Genomic DNA, 17,451 nt, shown 5'->3' on the forward strand with positions numbered 1-17,451 from the left:
AATACACACATAAGTTATAGTTTCGGTATGCATTACACTCGGAAGCGTTGTACCTCTTTCGATGACTATTGCGAGCCCTCCATATTCAACACTTCGTCGTAATGGAATGTATTCTTCTAGTTTTTTAATAAATTTAGAAATAATATTCCATCCAGGATTAAAAAATAGAAATAATATATTTCTATTTGTAGGTTTGTTAAATATTTGAATAATTCATTTATTATAAATAATTGGAAAAAAATCAATTTTGGTACTAATATAATCAAAATTTATCAATTTTGGTCCGAATATAAAAAACTCATCAATTTTGGTCCCAATATAACTAAAATTTATCGATTTTGGTCCCAATATAAAAAACTCATCAATTTTAGTTTCAATATAAACAATTTCAATCAATTTTGGTCCCATTATAAACAATTTTAATCAATTTTGGTCCCACCGTTAAAAAACTAACGGAAATTGCTGACGTGGACATGACGGAGGTGACGTGGCAGTTGACCTGGAAAGTACACGGCCATATACAATTATACACGGCCATGTTGTTACATGGCCATGTATATTTCAGTGTATAATTATACATGGCCATGTTGTTACACGGCCATGTACAATTATACACGGCCATGTTGTTACAGGGCCATGTATATTTCAGTGTATAATTATACATGGTCATGTTGTTACACGGTCATGTACAATTATACACGCCCATGTTGTTACATTACCATGCATATTTCAGTGTATAATTATACATGACCATGTTGTTACACAACCATGTATAATTCTACACGGCTGTGTACCTTTCTGTTTCGGTCTAAAATTTTAATTTTTTGTTATATTTTTTAATTTTTTTTTTTAAATTTAGAATAGTTGATATAGTTAAAATGGAAAAAAAAATCAATAATAATCATAATATAATTAAAATATATCAATTTTAGTTCAAATATAAGTATTTATCGAGTATGTTCTTTCGGAAGATTTTGTCTAAAATTCTACTATTTACCAACAAAATTTCTCTTACAAACATCCAATTAATGTATTGAAATAATAAATTATTTTTTAATACTACTATAATATACAAAATTAAAAAATAGTTGTGTAATTGGATGTTTGTAAGAGAATTTTTTTTTTTTTTTATGAATAATAAAATTTTAGACAAAACCTATATTTTATAAATTTTTATATTTGAATTAAAATTGATAAATTTTAATTATATTGTAATTACTATTATTTTGTCCATTTTAACTATATCAACTATTTTAAATTCAAAATAATTTTTTTTTAAAAAAATATAACAAAAAAATAAAATTTTAAACTAAAATAGAAATGTACATGGCCGTGTATAATTGTACATGACCGTGTAACAACATGGCCATGTATAATTATACACTGAAATATATATGGTCATGTAACAACATGGCCGTGTATAATTGTACATGGTCGTATACTTTCCAAGTCAACTGCCACGTCACCTCCGTCATGTCCACGTCAGCAATTTCCGTTAGTTTTTTAACGGTGAGACCAAAATGGATTAAAATTGTTTATAATGGGACCAAAATAATTGAAATTGTTTATATTGAGGCTAAAACTGATGAGTTTTTTATATTGGGACCAAAATTAATTTTTTCCCTAAATAATTTTATCAATCCACAATTTTATTGTTCTTAGTATAATAAATAATAATTAATTTACTACTACTTTTTTCCTATTTATCCAATTTTTTTATTAATTTTTTAGTAGATTTTTTTTATATAATACTCTCAATGTACTTTTTATGAGTCATCTTCATAGTACTATGACTATCACAATGAAGAACCATAGAAGATGACTGAGGAACACTAAGATCAATGAGTAATCGACGAATTCATAGGAGTTTGGATGTGGATTCAACAAGAACACGATACTCTGACTCAACACTCGATCAAGAAACTCAAGTGTATATCTTGTTGCGCTAAGAGATGAGAGAATCACTCAGGAACAAGTAGAAACCAATGGTCGAACGCCGATCGGTAGGGTCGCCAACCCAATCAGCATTAGAGTAGCCGCTGAGTGTCAAAGATGAGTGAGATAAAAAAAGTATTTACCATGCATAAGAGTGTCTTTCACATAGCGAAGAATATGTAAGACAACAGAGTAATGTAAGGTCCTCGGAGCGGCCATGAACTGACTTACAATGTGAAATGCATGAGCGATATTAGGTTAAGTAACAATCAAATAGACCAAACTCCCAACAAGCTGACGATATAGAGTAGGATCATCAAGAAGAGATTCATCATGGGGGGTAAGTCGAACGTCATAGGCAAGCGGTGTGCAAGCTATTTGACAGTTTGTGAGGCCAGCTTGAGAAATAAGATCGGAGGCATACTTAGCCTGAGACAGATAAAAACCATCGGGAGAATCAGAGACCTCAAATCCCAAAAAGTAACGAAGATGGTCAAACCTATTCATCTTAAACTACTGACTAAGATATGCATGTAGAAGGATAACTATCCCTGAGGAAGAATGATGAAGAAATAAATCAGATCGTAACCGAATGTGGTAAAACCAAACTCCGAAAGTGCAGAGTTAAATGTGGCATACCAGGGCCGAGGGGCCTACTTCAACCCATATATAGTGCGGCATAAATGACAAACCTTCGCAGAACACCCGGGAAACCTGGAGGACTCCAGGAGTCATAAATTTCTTCAGAAAGAGTGTCGTGCAAAAATGCATTCTTGACATTCAACTTAAGAAGATTCATATAAAATGAAGCATTAATCAATTATTTATTTATTTATTTTATTAAAAAAATTATTTAAGATATTTTGCATTTTTTATTTGCATAAAAATTGTATAATTAAGGTATTTATTTAGAACAAAAATATCAGTTTTGGACAAGATGTTTCGTGTAAAATTTACATTAGCATGAAAGGGTTTCACGCAATAAATAAAACATAGGATGTTTTGTGCAATTTTACTAAAATACAAGAGGGTGTTATATAATTTACCCTTCTTTTTTTATAATCATTTTAAGACCGTTCTATTTTATTTTTTTTTAATAATTAATTATATTATATATTATTTTTCTTCTTTAGGATTATTTGGTTATTGATTTGGTAAATTTTTTCAATCTTTTTAGTATGATTGCAATTTAAGTTGGCGGTTTGCGTATTCAATCTTTTCCATTGCCTTGTGTGTTTTATTAAAACAAAATTGCTAAAATATTACAAAGGGTGGAGTTTTTGACATATTAAAATACTTAATAATAATTTACAAATTGTTTTTTCTTTTTAATTATTTCAAGGATGGTCCGACATAAAAATAAAAAATAAAAAATAAAAAATAAAAAACTAGATTAATTATATAATATATATTATTTTTCTTTCTCTATCCAAATCTTAATTCCCTTTCATTCTTATATCGGTTAAAATCGAAATTGAAAATGTACATATAAAAAATAAAAATAAAACTAAAAAACACTTTATCACCAAAATTTGGATAAAAATATCTTAATTAACTATGCAAAATCATGACAATTTTAAAAATAAAAATATATTATTTATCTAACTCTTTCCAGGCTTTGGCGAGTCACCTGCTGTTGCTGGTGCAGCTACTTCATCGGGGGTTAGAAGTGGAGGTGACGGTAGGCGGGGGTCAGACGGACGCTTCCGCTCCTGCAGCAGCAGCGCCCGATCCATCTGCTCCTGCACCGGATCCATCAGCTGATTCATCCCCTCCTGCACCTGATTTATCCCCTCCTGCACCATAAATCTCCTGATTTATCCGCTCCTGCACCCGATCTATCTCCTCCAACAACTGATGCATTTCTATTGGTGCTGTTGCTGGTGCAGCTGCTGCATCGGGGGTTAGAGCTGGAGGTGACCGTTGGTGGTGCTGGTTGTATTGTTGGTTGTGCTGCTGCTGCTTGTTGTGCAGGTGTTTCTGCTGGTTGTGCTGCGAGATCATCGTATAAATCCAAAAAATCATTTGACAAAAACGATAACCAATAATATTGATCGGCACGAGCCATATGCATCCAATCGCAATACAAAGTGGAACTTTGTACCGCCAGTGTTCAAGTATAGTTCGACTGAACAAACCAATATAAATAGACCAAATGGTGCCCAGTGCCAAGACATCTACCATCTCTAAAAAATAATGGCATCTCTCTCGCAATATGGTAGCGCAAAATAGCAGGCCATTCCCGAAAAGCAAGCCAATCACCAACAATAAATCTATGGGTGTGAGCTTATGTTTCTTCCAGGTCAGGAAGAATAAAAATACGCACACTACTAGCATTGAACTAAACACTCCGACGTTGTGTTTACGTACGCCCGCTACGATCGGATCGGGTGGAGGTAGACAAGTCCTCTGACTCATCTTCTTTGTCATCTTCTTTGCTGCGAAAAGAATGCACATCAATAACATGCATATACAAAAATAATTACCAAACAACCGTAATTGAAAATTCTAAAGCCTATCGATTAATCTTCAAAACAAACAATTAGAACACTCTCATAGAAGTAGATATAATAATTTAAGGGTCACATAGTAGATGGAATGTAATTCAAGTATAATTCCATAAAAAACAAACAATTAAAACACTCTCACAGAAATAGATATAATAATTACGCTTGCAGAACAAAACGCTGAAGCTTCTAGTGTTCTGTGCAAGAGTTGAAATTGCAACCCAACTATCCAAGTGCCTAACCCAAAACAGTAAAATATCCTAAAAGATTGATTCAATTAAACTCTGGTATGAATCAATGGATTGTTTGTACATGTAAATACAGCTCCAAATTATCAATCTCACGACTCCAACAATTAAAATTTAGGGTTTCAGATACTACCAATTTGCTGGACTGGTCGTGGACGAAGGTGCTTGGGCGACGGTCGGCGGCTGGGCAGAGCACAGCGGTGGCGTCGTACGGCGGCTGCTTTCGTGCTGTCGATTGAGGAGGAGAGAAATTGCGAACCCTAACAAATCATGTGTTAATAGTGTTTTTAGGGGCACGCATTATTTTTTAGTTTGATAGGATTTGAAATCTTATCATCACATGCTAAAATTACGTAAGATTTATAAATTTCAAATCTAATTTATTTTACAGATAAATTGGAGTATTTAAATTATTTATATTTTAATTGATATAAATTAAACTTGTATATTTATTTATTTATTTATTTTTTTATCAAATTGAGTTGTTGCAATAAATATTTTTTTAATAAGTATTAAAAATACTACATATTCATCTCTAGAGTTTATATTTATTTGTTGCAGTTAAATTTATTATATTAAAATATAGTACAAATTTATTATATTTGTGTATATAATATAAAGAAATATTAAATTAAAAAAAATTAAATGTATAAAATTAAAATACAAATAATAATATATAAATAATAAAAATAATTTTATATCCAATTAATAAAAATATAATCGGATTCTCTTTCCATCTAGTTCGATTATATCTTTTTTAAAATATCTAATCAAAATATATATTTATACAACATCATATAATTATTCAATTTTAAAAAAAGAAAAAAAAAAAAATTCAAATCGCCGTTACAACCACACAAGGGTTTAGGGTTTCTTCATTTCGTTTTTAGGGTTTCAGAACTTCTTTTATTCTTCTTCCCCAATTTGTCGATGGAGGTAGTTGAGGGCAAGTCAGTGTCGTTCGCGGATGGGGTGGTGGTGTCTGTGCGCAAGAATGGATTGGAAAAGGTGATGTTGACTTGGTCGATAATGATGGTGATATTTGAAGTGGTTAGAGCGGTGGCGATGAAGAAGATGGGAGTGGTGGAAGCGGTGGCGCTGGTGGGACTAGTCGCCGGCGGCACGTTAATCAATTTGTTCCGGGAGAAGAGCAACCGCTTGGGCAATGCAGCCGAACTGTTGGGTATGGTCTTGGTATGGATCTCGCTTAACGGATACGTGGCTTCGTTTCCATTCGACTTCGGACACCTGAGGTGGCCGATCACTATTTTGTGGATTTTGAGTATACTTTTGTGGTCGCCTCTTGTTGTTGCATCCGTATCCCTCGTTTTATTGTATTTCAGATCACAAGAAGAATCTGCGTTAGAGAGTGTTTAAACACACTTTTATATGTCTTTTTTTTTTTTTAGCTAAATAATTAGCAATTAATAATATATATTTTGAATCTATATATTAATTGTTTGTTTTGTAGTGTATGTTTATTGATTTGGATTTGCACGATGATGGTGATTTGTGTGAGTACTTTATGCTATCCTTTTGACATTAATTTTAGGGGTTTTTAAGTGGAATCAGGAAATATGGATACGAAGGATGATGATGCATTGGACGTGAGGTAAAGAATAATAAATGCTTGTTTAGTAATATGTTTTTTACTTATGTATGTTCATTTAGCTTTGTAGATTCTATCATTGATTACCACGGTGGCCGTAATTTAGGGTGTGTTTCTTTTGATTTTTTTGAAAAAAAATTAGTTTGAGTTTGGTATGAAAATAATGTTTGATGAGATGTTTTGTGAGAAGAAAAATATATTTTTTTCGGAAAATGCAAAATTCAAATAGTAAAATTTGAAAAAACTTTGCTATAGAAATAGACCTTAAGTTTCTTCTGGTTGAGTGAAAGCTAGAGCAATGGAATCCTTGTGAGTGTGGAACTTGACAATATGATCCAAGTTTATCTCCTAGCTATTTCTGTGCGTTTGTGTGTATATATATATACACTTGTTTTAACTAGTAGGATTGGATTGAATTGAATTGTGTGCAAAGTATTACCAAATTAAACTAAAACTAAAGCTAAAACTAGAACTAAAACATAACCTCCCTGAGAAGATTGTGGCTGAATTATATTGCTTAGAGAAAGCACCTGAAGATTGTGACCAAGAAAACAACCAACTAACCACTACAAAGCCACAAAACTAAAAAAATTATTTTGGATTTTTCGATTAATCACTCACATTAATAATCAACAATATAAAGCAGTGTGTGTTTTTTATAAAGAAGACAGGAAAAAAAAAATGATATTCAAGTCATCAAAAATAGTAATTAACATTGCACATCTATAGATCAAAAATAGTTAGTTATTTTATGATGTATATATGAAATGATAAGTGATATTTTTATAATTGTATCAAAAACTTGAACACCATAGCATATCCGGCTGGCCTGAGCTCTTGAATGTAAAATTTAAGATATGTATGTATATATTAGTATTAGTTAATTTCACTACAAAAGAAATCACAAATTGCGACGGAATTATTCCGTCGCAACTGCATATTTTTCCGTCGCAAATTCATTTTGTGATGGATTTTACATCCAAATGAAAACCGTCGCAAACAATTGGTTGCAATTCATGAACGACCAACCTGGGTTCCGTCGTAAAAATTGAAATGGAAGCTGCAATGGAAATTCCGTCGCAACATTGAAATGGAAGCAACAATGGAAATTTTGTCGCAACATTGCATTGAAACTAATCTATTGCAAATTCCATCGAAATATTGAAATGGAAGCTAGAATGAAAATTCCGTTGCAACATTGCAATAAAATTAATTTATTGCAAATTCAGTCGCAACATTGAGCAACTTTGCAATGTAATTAATCTATTGCAAATTCCGTCGTAACATTACAAAAAATATATTTGTTGCTAAGTTTGTCACAACATTTAGAGTACATTCAAAGAGAATAATTTTGTTGCTAATTCCGTCGCAAAATTCGTATTCAATTATTTTGATATTTTTTGTCCGTTTTTCCAAAAATTCATATAGCTAATATTAATTTAAATTTAAATGAGTCTAATTAACCACATATTATAATATGTACAAAAAAAAAATTTGTATTAGCATTGTCATTACCAATATCAATCAAATGTAAAAGTTAGCAAATATCATATAAAAAAATATAATGTCGTAACTAACAAATCTGTAAAGATAAAACATCACGATACATCACGATACAGGAGCACTACCACCATCTGAATCTGGATCGCGCCTGTGAATGGGTGGTACTCCCTTACGTCGTAGTTGCTCCATGATGGTCAAATTAAGATCGTATATGGCTCGTTGCTGATTCTCTATATTTGTAACACGTTGTTGCATAAGTTCCCACTGACCACATCCCTCCTTAAGCTCTTTCCTCACCTCACCTAGCTCGCACTCCATTTTTGTCAATCGTGTCTCAAGGATGGATGTGCCCGGAGTACAACCATCACAGATCGAGGATGATGGTCGATAAGAGACAGTCTCAGCTAATGATCCTAATCCATAAATGCGATTCTTTTTATCTCGTGGTACTACGGTAAGAAACACATCATCTGGATTATATGACGTATTGTCCTGCTGAGTGAGCTGTTCTACAACAACATTTACCTCATCCTGAAAGTATTTGATTGAATACCATATTAGTTTTCAAACAAAATCACAAACACACCTAAAATTAATACACACATTTTTTAAAAAAAGAAATAACCAAACACTCAACTAATAAAATCCATCTAATAACAATAATTTATTTACTCGGTACCATGTTTCACTTAGGTCTAACCATCCAACTTAACCCACTAATCAACCTAAATATAAACATATCCCAATATTCATAATAATAACATATTAATTCACCTTCACAGAACATAGCATTATTCTCAATCAAGATATATTATTCATCTCACAAAATATTTAAAAAATACTAATAAAAATAAATATGTTAATAAAACAAACCAAATCCTATCAAATGATATTTCTTTTGTCATTCCTCTTCCATCCAAACTATCTATGGGTAAATCAAGGGTACTTACAGTTGGTCTCCTCAGTGCAGCTACCACCACCACCAGCCACTATGTTCCGGCCAACTCGAATACCATCTCCGATCACCACCGGCCTTCGACTGATTTTTGAAGGAAAATAACTAAAATCAGTACCAAATAATCTTCTCCTCTAAACTAGCCAAAAATTCTTGTAAGTCCAACTACAGCTCCCTCTAAGCATGTTTACTGTAAATAATTAAAATGGTAAAAATACACATACTACCCATGAGTATAGCCGATGAGAAAATCAATTCCAGGACAAAATTATCAAGCAATTCAGTAAATTTAGAATTGTAACATCATCTAACAAAATGAAGACTGCACTTTAACTTAAACAAGTCGAATCGCAGGTAGACAATATATTGTAACATATTGGGCAGTAGAAGTGCACATTTCTTGATTGACTCCAAATACCACACACCTTTCTGCTCACCGAGCATCGATCTATTCACTAGTATTTTGTTGGCAGTGTTATGGCATATTATGCAACAATTAAAATATGATAGCCAAGAGTCTGCTTCAATGGAAAAAACAGCTATGCCTAGTTTTTTACATTTAGTTACTTCATTGAGTATCGTTTCCTGACTAAAAAGACAACCGCCAACATTGTTCAAGAGGGTTTCATTCTGTTTTGTGCTACTGTTCGAAACTGAGGACGACTAATTAGATAGACTATACCGTGATGTAAATGAATTTCAGTTGATCGATTCCGTGTTTTTTTTTCCATAAAGGATGAAGTTCACGCTAATATCATCAGAAAGAAACCACTGTCCTTTCAGGGGATCGTAGACAAAGCCAGCCATCTCTTGGACCTGGAAAGTATAATAAAAGCATAAGTTATAATATCTCCAATGGCCGGATGGGACAGCTAATTGCAAGATGTAGCAAGGATTTATTTCTGACTTACAGAAATAGAAGCACGCTGAAGAATAAGGACTAGTTCCTCAGGTGTGAGAAAGCGGTCTCATGTGTTCCTTTTGGGAGCTGAAAGTTTTTAGTGTCAAGAAAGTTCAAAAAATTATGCTGTGTCATTAGATTTGTATTTTATTAAAATTTCAAAAACTACCAAATAACAAGAAAACTTCCAAGTCATTCATTCATGTAACACAAGATTTTATTAACATGCACGTAACATGTATGAATTAATTTTCAAACTACTAGCAAGACACGACTTATTGTGAAGTAAATCTGTAAGCAGTAATGTCATAATTGGGTGAGTTAAGAAATTGTTAAAGTGTATATAACTATGTCTTTCTATAGGATTTATCTAAGTTATGTAATAGGTCACACTTTTTAAGAAACTTCGAGGAAGGCATGGAAATATTGTCTGGTTGAACTAGAAAAAGTTATGGATGAGTACAAAGCACATCAAGATCAGGAATTCCTTGGAAGATCAAAGAAATGACAGCAAATAATTAAATAAATAAATAGAAACAGGAAAATAAATGTCGTCCGAAGACAGAGATCACAAACAAACAAGTTTTAATTAAGACATGCCCACATATACTCAATCAATATAATAAAGTAAGCCTACCCAATTTAAGACATATTCTGCAATGACAATGGCAGCCACATATGCTTTCATGGAGCGATTAATTGTTGAGATTAAAACAGCTCCACCACTGCTGGTCAATGCTGACAAGGATTTGCAAAACTCAGCTGGATTAGACACATGCTCGATTACCTAAGGAAAATGCAAAGTTTCAAATTTAACCCAACATCTAACAATTAGCAAGAAAAAAAAAAAGGAACATGATTTAAGTTGAATACGTCGCTCATCACATAACCTATTAGCCATGAGGGCACTCCGTTGAAATATTATAATTAAGCAATTAGAACAGACTCGTTAAATATTAAATTTTAGGTATTCACATGCAAAAACTTGTCATTTAAATAAAAACTAGCATACCTCTAGTGCAATTACAGCATCAAATTTCTTTTGTTCCTCCACCAATTTTTCTGCTCATCAGGGGAAAGTTACATCAGTTTACAAAGAAAATGCTCAGGGTTTCTAAGTAAATGGTCTCAGTAATGCAGCTACAGATACATAGATTAATAATCAGCTAGAAATCATAACAAGAGAACATTCGAAAATAAACAATGAAATAACAACAGCACATCAATATACACCATGCCATCAAACAATAACAACATAACAGATGAAATGACAGGTATCTGGAAAACAAATTTATTAAGCATCAATCTACACAGTCCAACACTCCGACCCTAAAAACAAAATGGGAACTAAAAGAAACATACATGTATATGAATTGCGATAAAAGGATGCAGGCTAAAGGCAGCAGATTCCATTTTATGAAAGCAAAAATAAACAAAAAGAATGCATGAACAAGGGCAACAAATGAGAAAATATCGAAGACAAGAAATTAACACATGCAGGTTGAGCTTTAACTTAAGTGCATAGAATAAAATAAATTGCGGTAAACACAATGAATAATTTTGACCTGATTACAACATGAGTTCTAACAAATTGTAACAAGGAGTGGTGAAATAAGGAATATACAGATTAGAAAGTAAAATAAGTAATAAAATCAATCAATAGGCAACAAATAAGAATTATATTTATACCAGCTGTTGTGCAACAATAATTGATGAAGTTATGGACACAAATACAACATACATACATCCACATACATTATGGTTTTCTGCAGTCACGAATCACAGATCAATCCTCCCTCGGAACCTTTCAAATTTCCCCCACGGCTTTCTTAATGTCCGCCTGAAATCAGCAGAACCAGAAGTGAATTTAATGTTTCATTGTTCTTTGTTTAGCACAGCACAGACAATACAATCTATCTCAAAGGGAAATATGAACAAACAGAGACAAGTCCCAAGACAGCAGACACCCACCTCAATTGCAAATGGTGATGTAGTTGGCCCGTATCGTTTGACTACACGTCCCTCTTTGTCAACTAGAAACTTGGTGAAGTTCCACTTGATTCTTGACCCCAAAACACCACCCTTTTGCGCTTTAAGGAACTTATAAACAGGTGCTGCATCAGGTCCGTTCACTTTTACCTTGTATAGGACAGATTTGATAATAGTTAGATGAAATGTAAAACTGCAAACTTCTGATACACACACACACACACACAACCCCCAAAAAGAGCTAGGAGAAGTAATACAAGAATTGCATAATTATTATGTATGTTATGTAGCCTGGACATCAAATAAAACTTGTAAACACAATGCATCCATCCATCCATCACATAGGTGTAGTGCACTGCTGATTATTCCCACTACTTATAAATCACTTCACGTAAAAAAAACATGGGCAAATTACTACTTTCTTTGACAAGAAACACATTTAAAGTCCCTAATTCATTATTTGCATAATTCAGATCATTTATTAAACTGACTGACTGACTGCTTGCTATCTTGCAGATCAGATCTCTCAAGAGTAGTTCTTTTTTTTTTTTTTTTTTCCTTATCAATAATGAAACATGGCATGGCAAGGTAACTCACTCAGTCACTCGCTATCTCACAGCATAAACACTACAACATTGCAGAATTCTTCCATCAAGTAGAGGTTTACACCTAGTTACTTACCTTTTGAAAGATGGGATACTCAGCCTTGAATCTGGTGCAGGCAAATTCTTCAGCTTTCTCGCTGGGTCCGGGTTCTTGGTACAGAAACTGATTGCAGGGGAAGGCCAAAATCTCGACCTCTACAGTCCTGATGGGTGCTCAGAACAGAACAGCAACAACATTAGGTTAGGGAAGAAGAATAAAAGAAGATAATTCAATTGGAATCGAAAAATTGGAAATCAAAACCTTTAAGATTGCAGCTTATTACGAACTTAAGGACAACAACAGGAATACCCCCAATAATGACGAGAGCATTGAGCTTCAAAGCAGTGCATGCATTAAAGGCAGCATTCACTTGTTCAATTGTTCTAATTTGATCTTTGGTTCGTCCCAGCAAATCATAGCCACCTTCACAACACAAATTGAGAAGTTTAATGCGATCTTTGAATTTATTAATCACATATGTGTCAAATATAATATGCAGATGTAAATGTGTACCTTGATTTTTGTAGGTGGCAAGAATCTCATCAGAAATCTCTAAAGTTTTCTGAGCAAATAAGCCATCAGAACCACCTAGTGACACATAAACATAAGCATATTAATCATCACAAAAAGAAAAGGAAAATGGCACATCAGAATAAGTACATAAACAAAACACTGACTGATCAAATATACAATTGAAAATTGCCCATCTTTGGATGTATGTTTTCTTCTCTGCTTTTTCTCTTTCTTTCATATACAATTGAAAAAATATATATATTATAAACAATAATTCAACCATTACACTCTAATCAAATACTATAAATAAATAATCTGAAACTAAATGAATAGAATTGTGCTCAAAAATTGTACAATGGCACGCAGTGAGTTCTTTTGCTAGCAAAAGTTCAATTATCATGAGAAAATCTTGTACAAATTTTAAGGCTTGAGTAAAGCTCTAACCTGTTTTAGATTTAATTTATTCAAAACAGTGTGTCTATAAATAAATCCTAGTAGGTAGTGCACATTAGTGTTGTGACTTTCACTTAATTGAAGATCTTTTGCATGTCACTTAAAGCAAAGCAGCAACTCAAATTTCAAATCAATGGAAAAGCAAATCTGACCAACAATCCAAACCCTATTTGCATTTGCAGCAAGCAACTTACAACAAATTCCCCAAATATTCTAAAAGAAGAAGAAGAAGAAGATACTCATTTCTGTAAGAAGGCTGCTGAAAAGGCGATTCGAAAGCTTACCACCGAAACAGAAAAGAAGTGAACGCAGAACAACGGCATTCAAACAATCCAAAAACACAAAAATGAAATTCGATGCTTAATTGTTTTTATACATTAATTACATTGTTGTGGTTTTTAAATTTACTTCTCCGTACTATCGAAAATTATAAATGAAATCCGGAAAATCTTTCAAACAAAACCTAGATTCAAGTTCAAGTGAAACCAAATCCTCAAAAAATAACAAACAAACAAATAAAAACTAAATTGAATTAATGATAGCAACAACAATGGAGAGAAAAAAAAAATTGTAAGTCACACCTCATGTTATACATAAGATTTTCGAAGAAGCGAACAACTCTGAAATTGAAATTGCGGCAGGACAATGTTGGCGAGCAGTTGAACCACGGAAGAAGGCGATGCCGGTAGTGGTGGTCGAATCAGTAAAACGACGGCTTAGTTGGCTTTTGGGAGTGGAATCGAAGGCGAAATCGAACGCGATGCTGGTGGTGGTGGTTGAATTAGTAGAACGACGGCTTAGGCGGCTTTTGGGAGCGGAATCGAAGGCGATGCCGGTGGTGGTTGAATCAGTAGAACGACGGCGGCGGCTTGGAGTGGAATCTATGCGGAATAGGCGATGGCGGCGACGGTGAAGTTAGGTAAGGAAAGGGGGAAGGCAAATAAATTTTATATACAATAATTATTATTATTATTATTATTATTATTATTAGTTGTTTTAGTATGTACGGATATTATATGTAAATATGTAAAAGTATATATAATAATAATATAATAATATTATTAATATTAATAAAATTTTAGGATATAATAATAATAATAATAAATAATAATAATAATACAAAAAGAATTTTTTTTTTTTATTGCGACGGAATGTATATCAATTGTAAAATTCATTGTAAAATTGCAACGGATTTTTTTATTCGTCGACTAAATTGCGATAGAATGTATATTAGTTGTACAATCCATCGCAAAATGTATGACTAAATTGCGACATAATGTATATCAGTTGTACAAGTTATTGCAAAATGTATGACTAAATTGCGACGGAATGTATATAAGTTGTACAATCAATTGCAATATTGCAACGGATTTTATTATTTGTCGTATAAAAATTTAAAATTTTGATATAATTGTATATTTTTCGACGGAATATATTTTCTTACATAATCCTAAATTTCGTCGCTAAATTGCGACTGAATAAATTCTTTTGTAAATTTTGTCACTAAATTGCGACGTAATATATTTCCTTGTGAATTTTGTCACTAAATTGCGACCGAATATATTCCCTAATGAATTCTGTCACAAACTTGCAACCGCTTAAATTTGTCACAATGTTACGTTGCAAGAATGATTAATTGCAATGGACTGCATTTACCTTTACAATTTCCATCAAAACGTTAAAACAGAATGCAAACTCTTGCAAAATTCCGTCCCAACTTACAACTTTTTTTGTAGTGTTTTTAGTTTAATAAATTCTGATAATATTTTATCACATCTATATTAAATATATGATGCATATTTTAAATTTATTATATTATAAATAAATATCAATTAAATAAATAATCTCCGACAAAAAAGGCACAAATTTAACAATTTTTTTTTAAAAATGATTTTATTTATAGTTTTCTTATGATTGATCTTAAAAAATAAATAAATAAGATGATAGTTGAATGTGTTATTTTATAAAAAACAATAATATAAGTAGTACTTTTGGTAGATAACAAAAATTCAAACCATAAACAAGCCCCCTTATTCAAATTAGTTAGTTTTTGTTTTAGATTGAGATTTTTGTAGTTTAAATTTTTTTAAAACAATAGTTAATATTTAATTTGATAGGAGAGTAAATAAATATTTAATTTTATATTTTCTGAAAAAATAGTATAAAAATCATCCAAAAATATCTATATAAATAGAATATTGATTTAAAATTAGGGTAAATCTAATCATAAAAGAATTGGTTTGTGATTTTGGTTTGAATTTCAATTTTTGTTTAAATAATATTTTGATATAATATTTTATTAAAAAAAATAGTAGGGATATTATTGTGAATCATATGGGCTAAATAATATTTATTTTTATTTAGGACAAAATCAATTATAAAACATATGCGTTTAAAGCTTATCAAATTTTGCTATCTCGAAAAAGACACTTCTTCTCTCTTGAGCTTTTTATACTACTTTGTCTACGCTAAAATATTAAAAGATAATAATATTTTAATATAAGAATTAATAAGTAAAAAGTAAAGTAACGTGATAAATTTATTAAACAATAAATCAAAAATAAAGTGAGATATTACAATAAATTTATTAAACAATAAGTAAAAAATAAAATGAAATTTCAATGATGGAGAAAGTAATGATTTCTTTTTGAAAAATCAAGATTTTATAGAAATTGCAATCGAATTTGAAGATAAAAATATTAATTGTTTTTATGAAAAATTATTCTTTTGTATTTAAAAAAATAATAATTTGTTTCTTGTTGTGGGGGAAACATTAAATAAATAAATAAATAATTACATACTACATACATTTAGGGGATTGTATTCAAGTCTTTTAAAATTTAGAGGTATTCAATCGAGATTTTTAAAAAGTTCATTAAAATCTTGAGATATTCAATGCAGACTTTTAAAAGTTTTTTAAAATTTTGAGGTCCATCCACAAACTTTTAAAGTTTATGGATTTCATTGGATTTTAATGGACAATTATAAAAATTTTGTGGACGAGATAATGAGAGATTTTGATGGATTTTTAAAATTATTATTATTATTATTATTATTATTATTATTATTATTATTATTCTTGTTGTTGCTGTTGTTGTTGATAATATATAAGTGATAAAGAATATGATAATATTTATTAATATTATTTTAAATATTTAATAAAAAGTAATAATTTAAAAATAAAATATACTAATAAATTATTATCAACTTTTTTTGAAAATATGTATTTTTATATTATAAATATAATATTTGAAAATTACTACTATCATAATAAATATGTATTACTATTTTTTTTTTAATTATCGAAATACATTGTATTGTCGGTAAAGTTAACTTAATATATATATTTTTTTCGTTGAACCGTTAGTTATATTTATTTATTTTTTTACTTTTTAATTTTATTTCTTATGCAAAATTGTAAAATTTGTGTTTATATAAGTTTATATAATTATACAAATCAATAAACAAAATATTTTACAATTCTACAAAATCCATATAAATCCATAAATAAATCAAATCAAATTTATAAAAATCCATCTAAATCAATTAATAAAATTCATCAAAGTCTGCATTGACTCTGTAGATTTTCTAAATCCACATAAACTTTTTAAAATCCAAAAAAATCCAATGAAATCCCATATGAATGTACCCCTTAATTTCGAAATTACCATTTTGATCTTGCAATAATACCACCCACCACTTCTTCTATCACTTCTCATTTCATTTCATTTCTTTTTTTATAATAAAAAATTAAAAAAATAATTTTAAAAAAATATACTACAAGTATAACTATAAATTACGGTAAATAGTTTGAATCTCTTCAAAAAAATAAGACTATTCAATCGTCCATGGTCATTCATAGGTGAAGACGACCACGTTTCATCAGCAAAAATAAAATAATATAATAACAGTTAGTAGTACAATTTTTACTGTTTAAAATTATTTTTACTTTTATTACATTGAAACAATTTTTTTAAAAAATATTATTTTTATAAAAATTTATCCAAATATCAAATCAATTTGCTTCTTGTTTATTTTTTAAACTAATTCAAAAGGCCCTAAATAGCATTGTTACGTGGTTGATAACTTGTTCTCTATTTATTATATATATGTATATAAACATTTATAAAAATTTCTAAATTATTTGTACAAATAATTTTATTTGTTACAAAATCAATATAAAGTCATAGATA

General features: G+C 30.8%; 2 protein-coding genes across 2 annotated transcripts; both read right to left on the reverse strand.

The window, feature by feature from the left end:
• Positions 1-3,386: 3,386 nt before the first annotated feature.
• Positions 3,387-4,965, reverse strand: LOC127261854 (uncharacterized). The gene is made up of 2 exons (XM_051290276.1): positions 4,824-4,965; positions 3,387-4,373 (listed from the first exon to the last, which is right to left on the reverse strand). Exon 2 carries the CDS (start codon positions 4,363-4,365, stop codon positions 3,628-3,630), a length of 738 nt encoding a protein of 245 aa, XP_051146233.1. The 5' UTR covers positions 4,366-4,373; positions 4,824-4,965; the 3' UTR covers positions 3,387-3,627.
• Positions 4,966-7,779: 2,814 nt separating this feature from the next.
• LOC127261694 (probable glutathione peroxidase 4) lies at positions 7,780-12,999 on the reverse strand. The gene is made up of 12 exons (XM_051289991.1): positions 12,996-12,999; positions 12,806-12,880; positions 12,580-12,715; positions 12,329-12,455; positions 11,630-11,797; positions 11,414-11,498; positions 10,671-10,720; positions 10,296-10,445; positions 9,669-9,745; positions 9,440-9,573; positions 8,753-8,841; positions 7,780-8,333 (listed from the first exon to the last, which is right to left on the reverse strand). The coding sequence occupies exons 1-6, from the start codon at positions 12,997-12,999 to the stop codon at positions 11,466-11,468; spliced, it is 543 nt and encodes a 180-aa protein (XP_051145948.1). The 3' UTR covers positions 7,780-8,333; positions 8,753-8,841; positions 9,440-9,573; positions 9,669-9,745; positions 10,296-10,445; positions 10,671-10,720; positions 11,414-11,465.
• Positions 13,000-17,451: the final 4,452 nt, after the last annotated feature.

The sequence above is a fragment of the Andrographis paniculata genome, unplaced genomic scaffold, assembly GCF_009805555.1.
Source record: "Andrographis paniculata isolate CXL003 unplaced genomic scaffold, ASM980555v1 Contig64END, whole genome shotgun sequence".
Classification (NCBI taxonomy): domain Eukaryota; kingdom Viridiplantae; phylum Streptophyta; class Magnoliopsida; order Lamiales; family Acanthaceae; genus Andrographis; species Andrographis paniculata.

Coding starts and splice junctions, on each gene's coding strand:
- LOC127261854 (XM_051290276.1), bottom strand. CDS start 4,365: ATGACAAAGAAGATGAGTCAGAGGACTTGTCTACCTCCACCCGATCCG.
- LOC127261694 (XM_051289991.1), bottom strand. Junction 12,716..12,805: donor TGCCACCTACAAAAATCAAG/GTACACATTTAC, acceptor TGTGTTGTGAAG/GTGGCTATGATTTGCTGGGA. Junction 11,499..11,629: donor CATCACCATTTGCAATTGAG/GTGGGTGTCTGC, acceptor TGCTGATTTCAG/GCGGACATTAAGAAAGCCGT.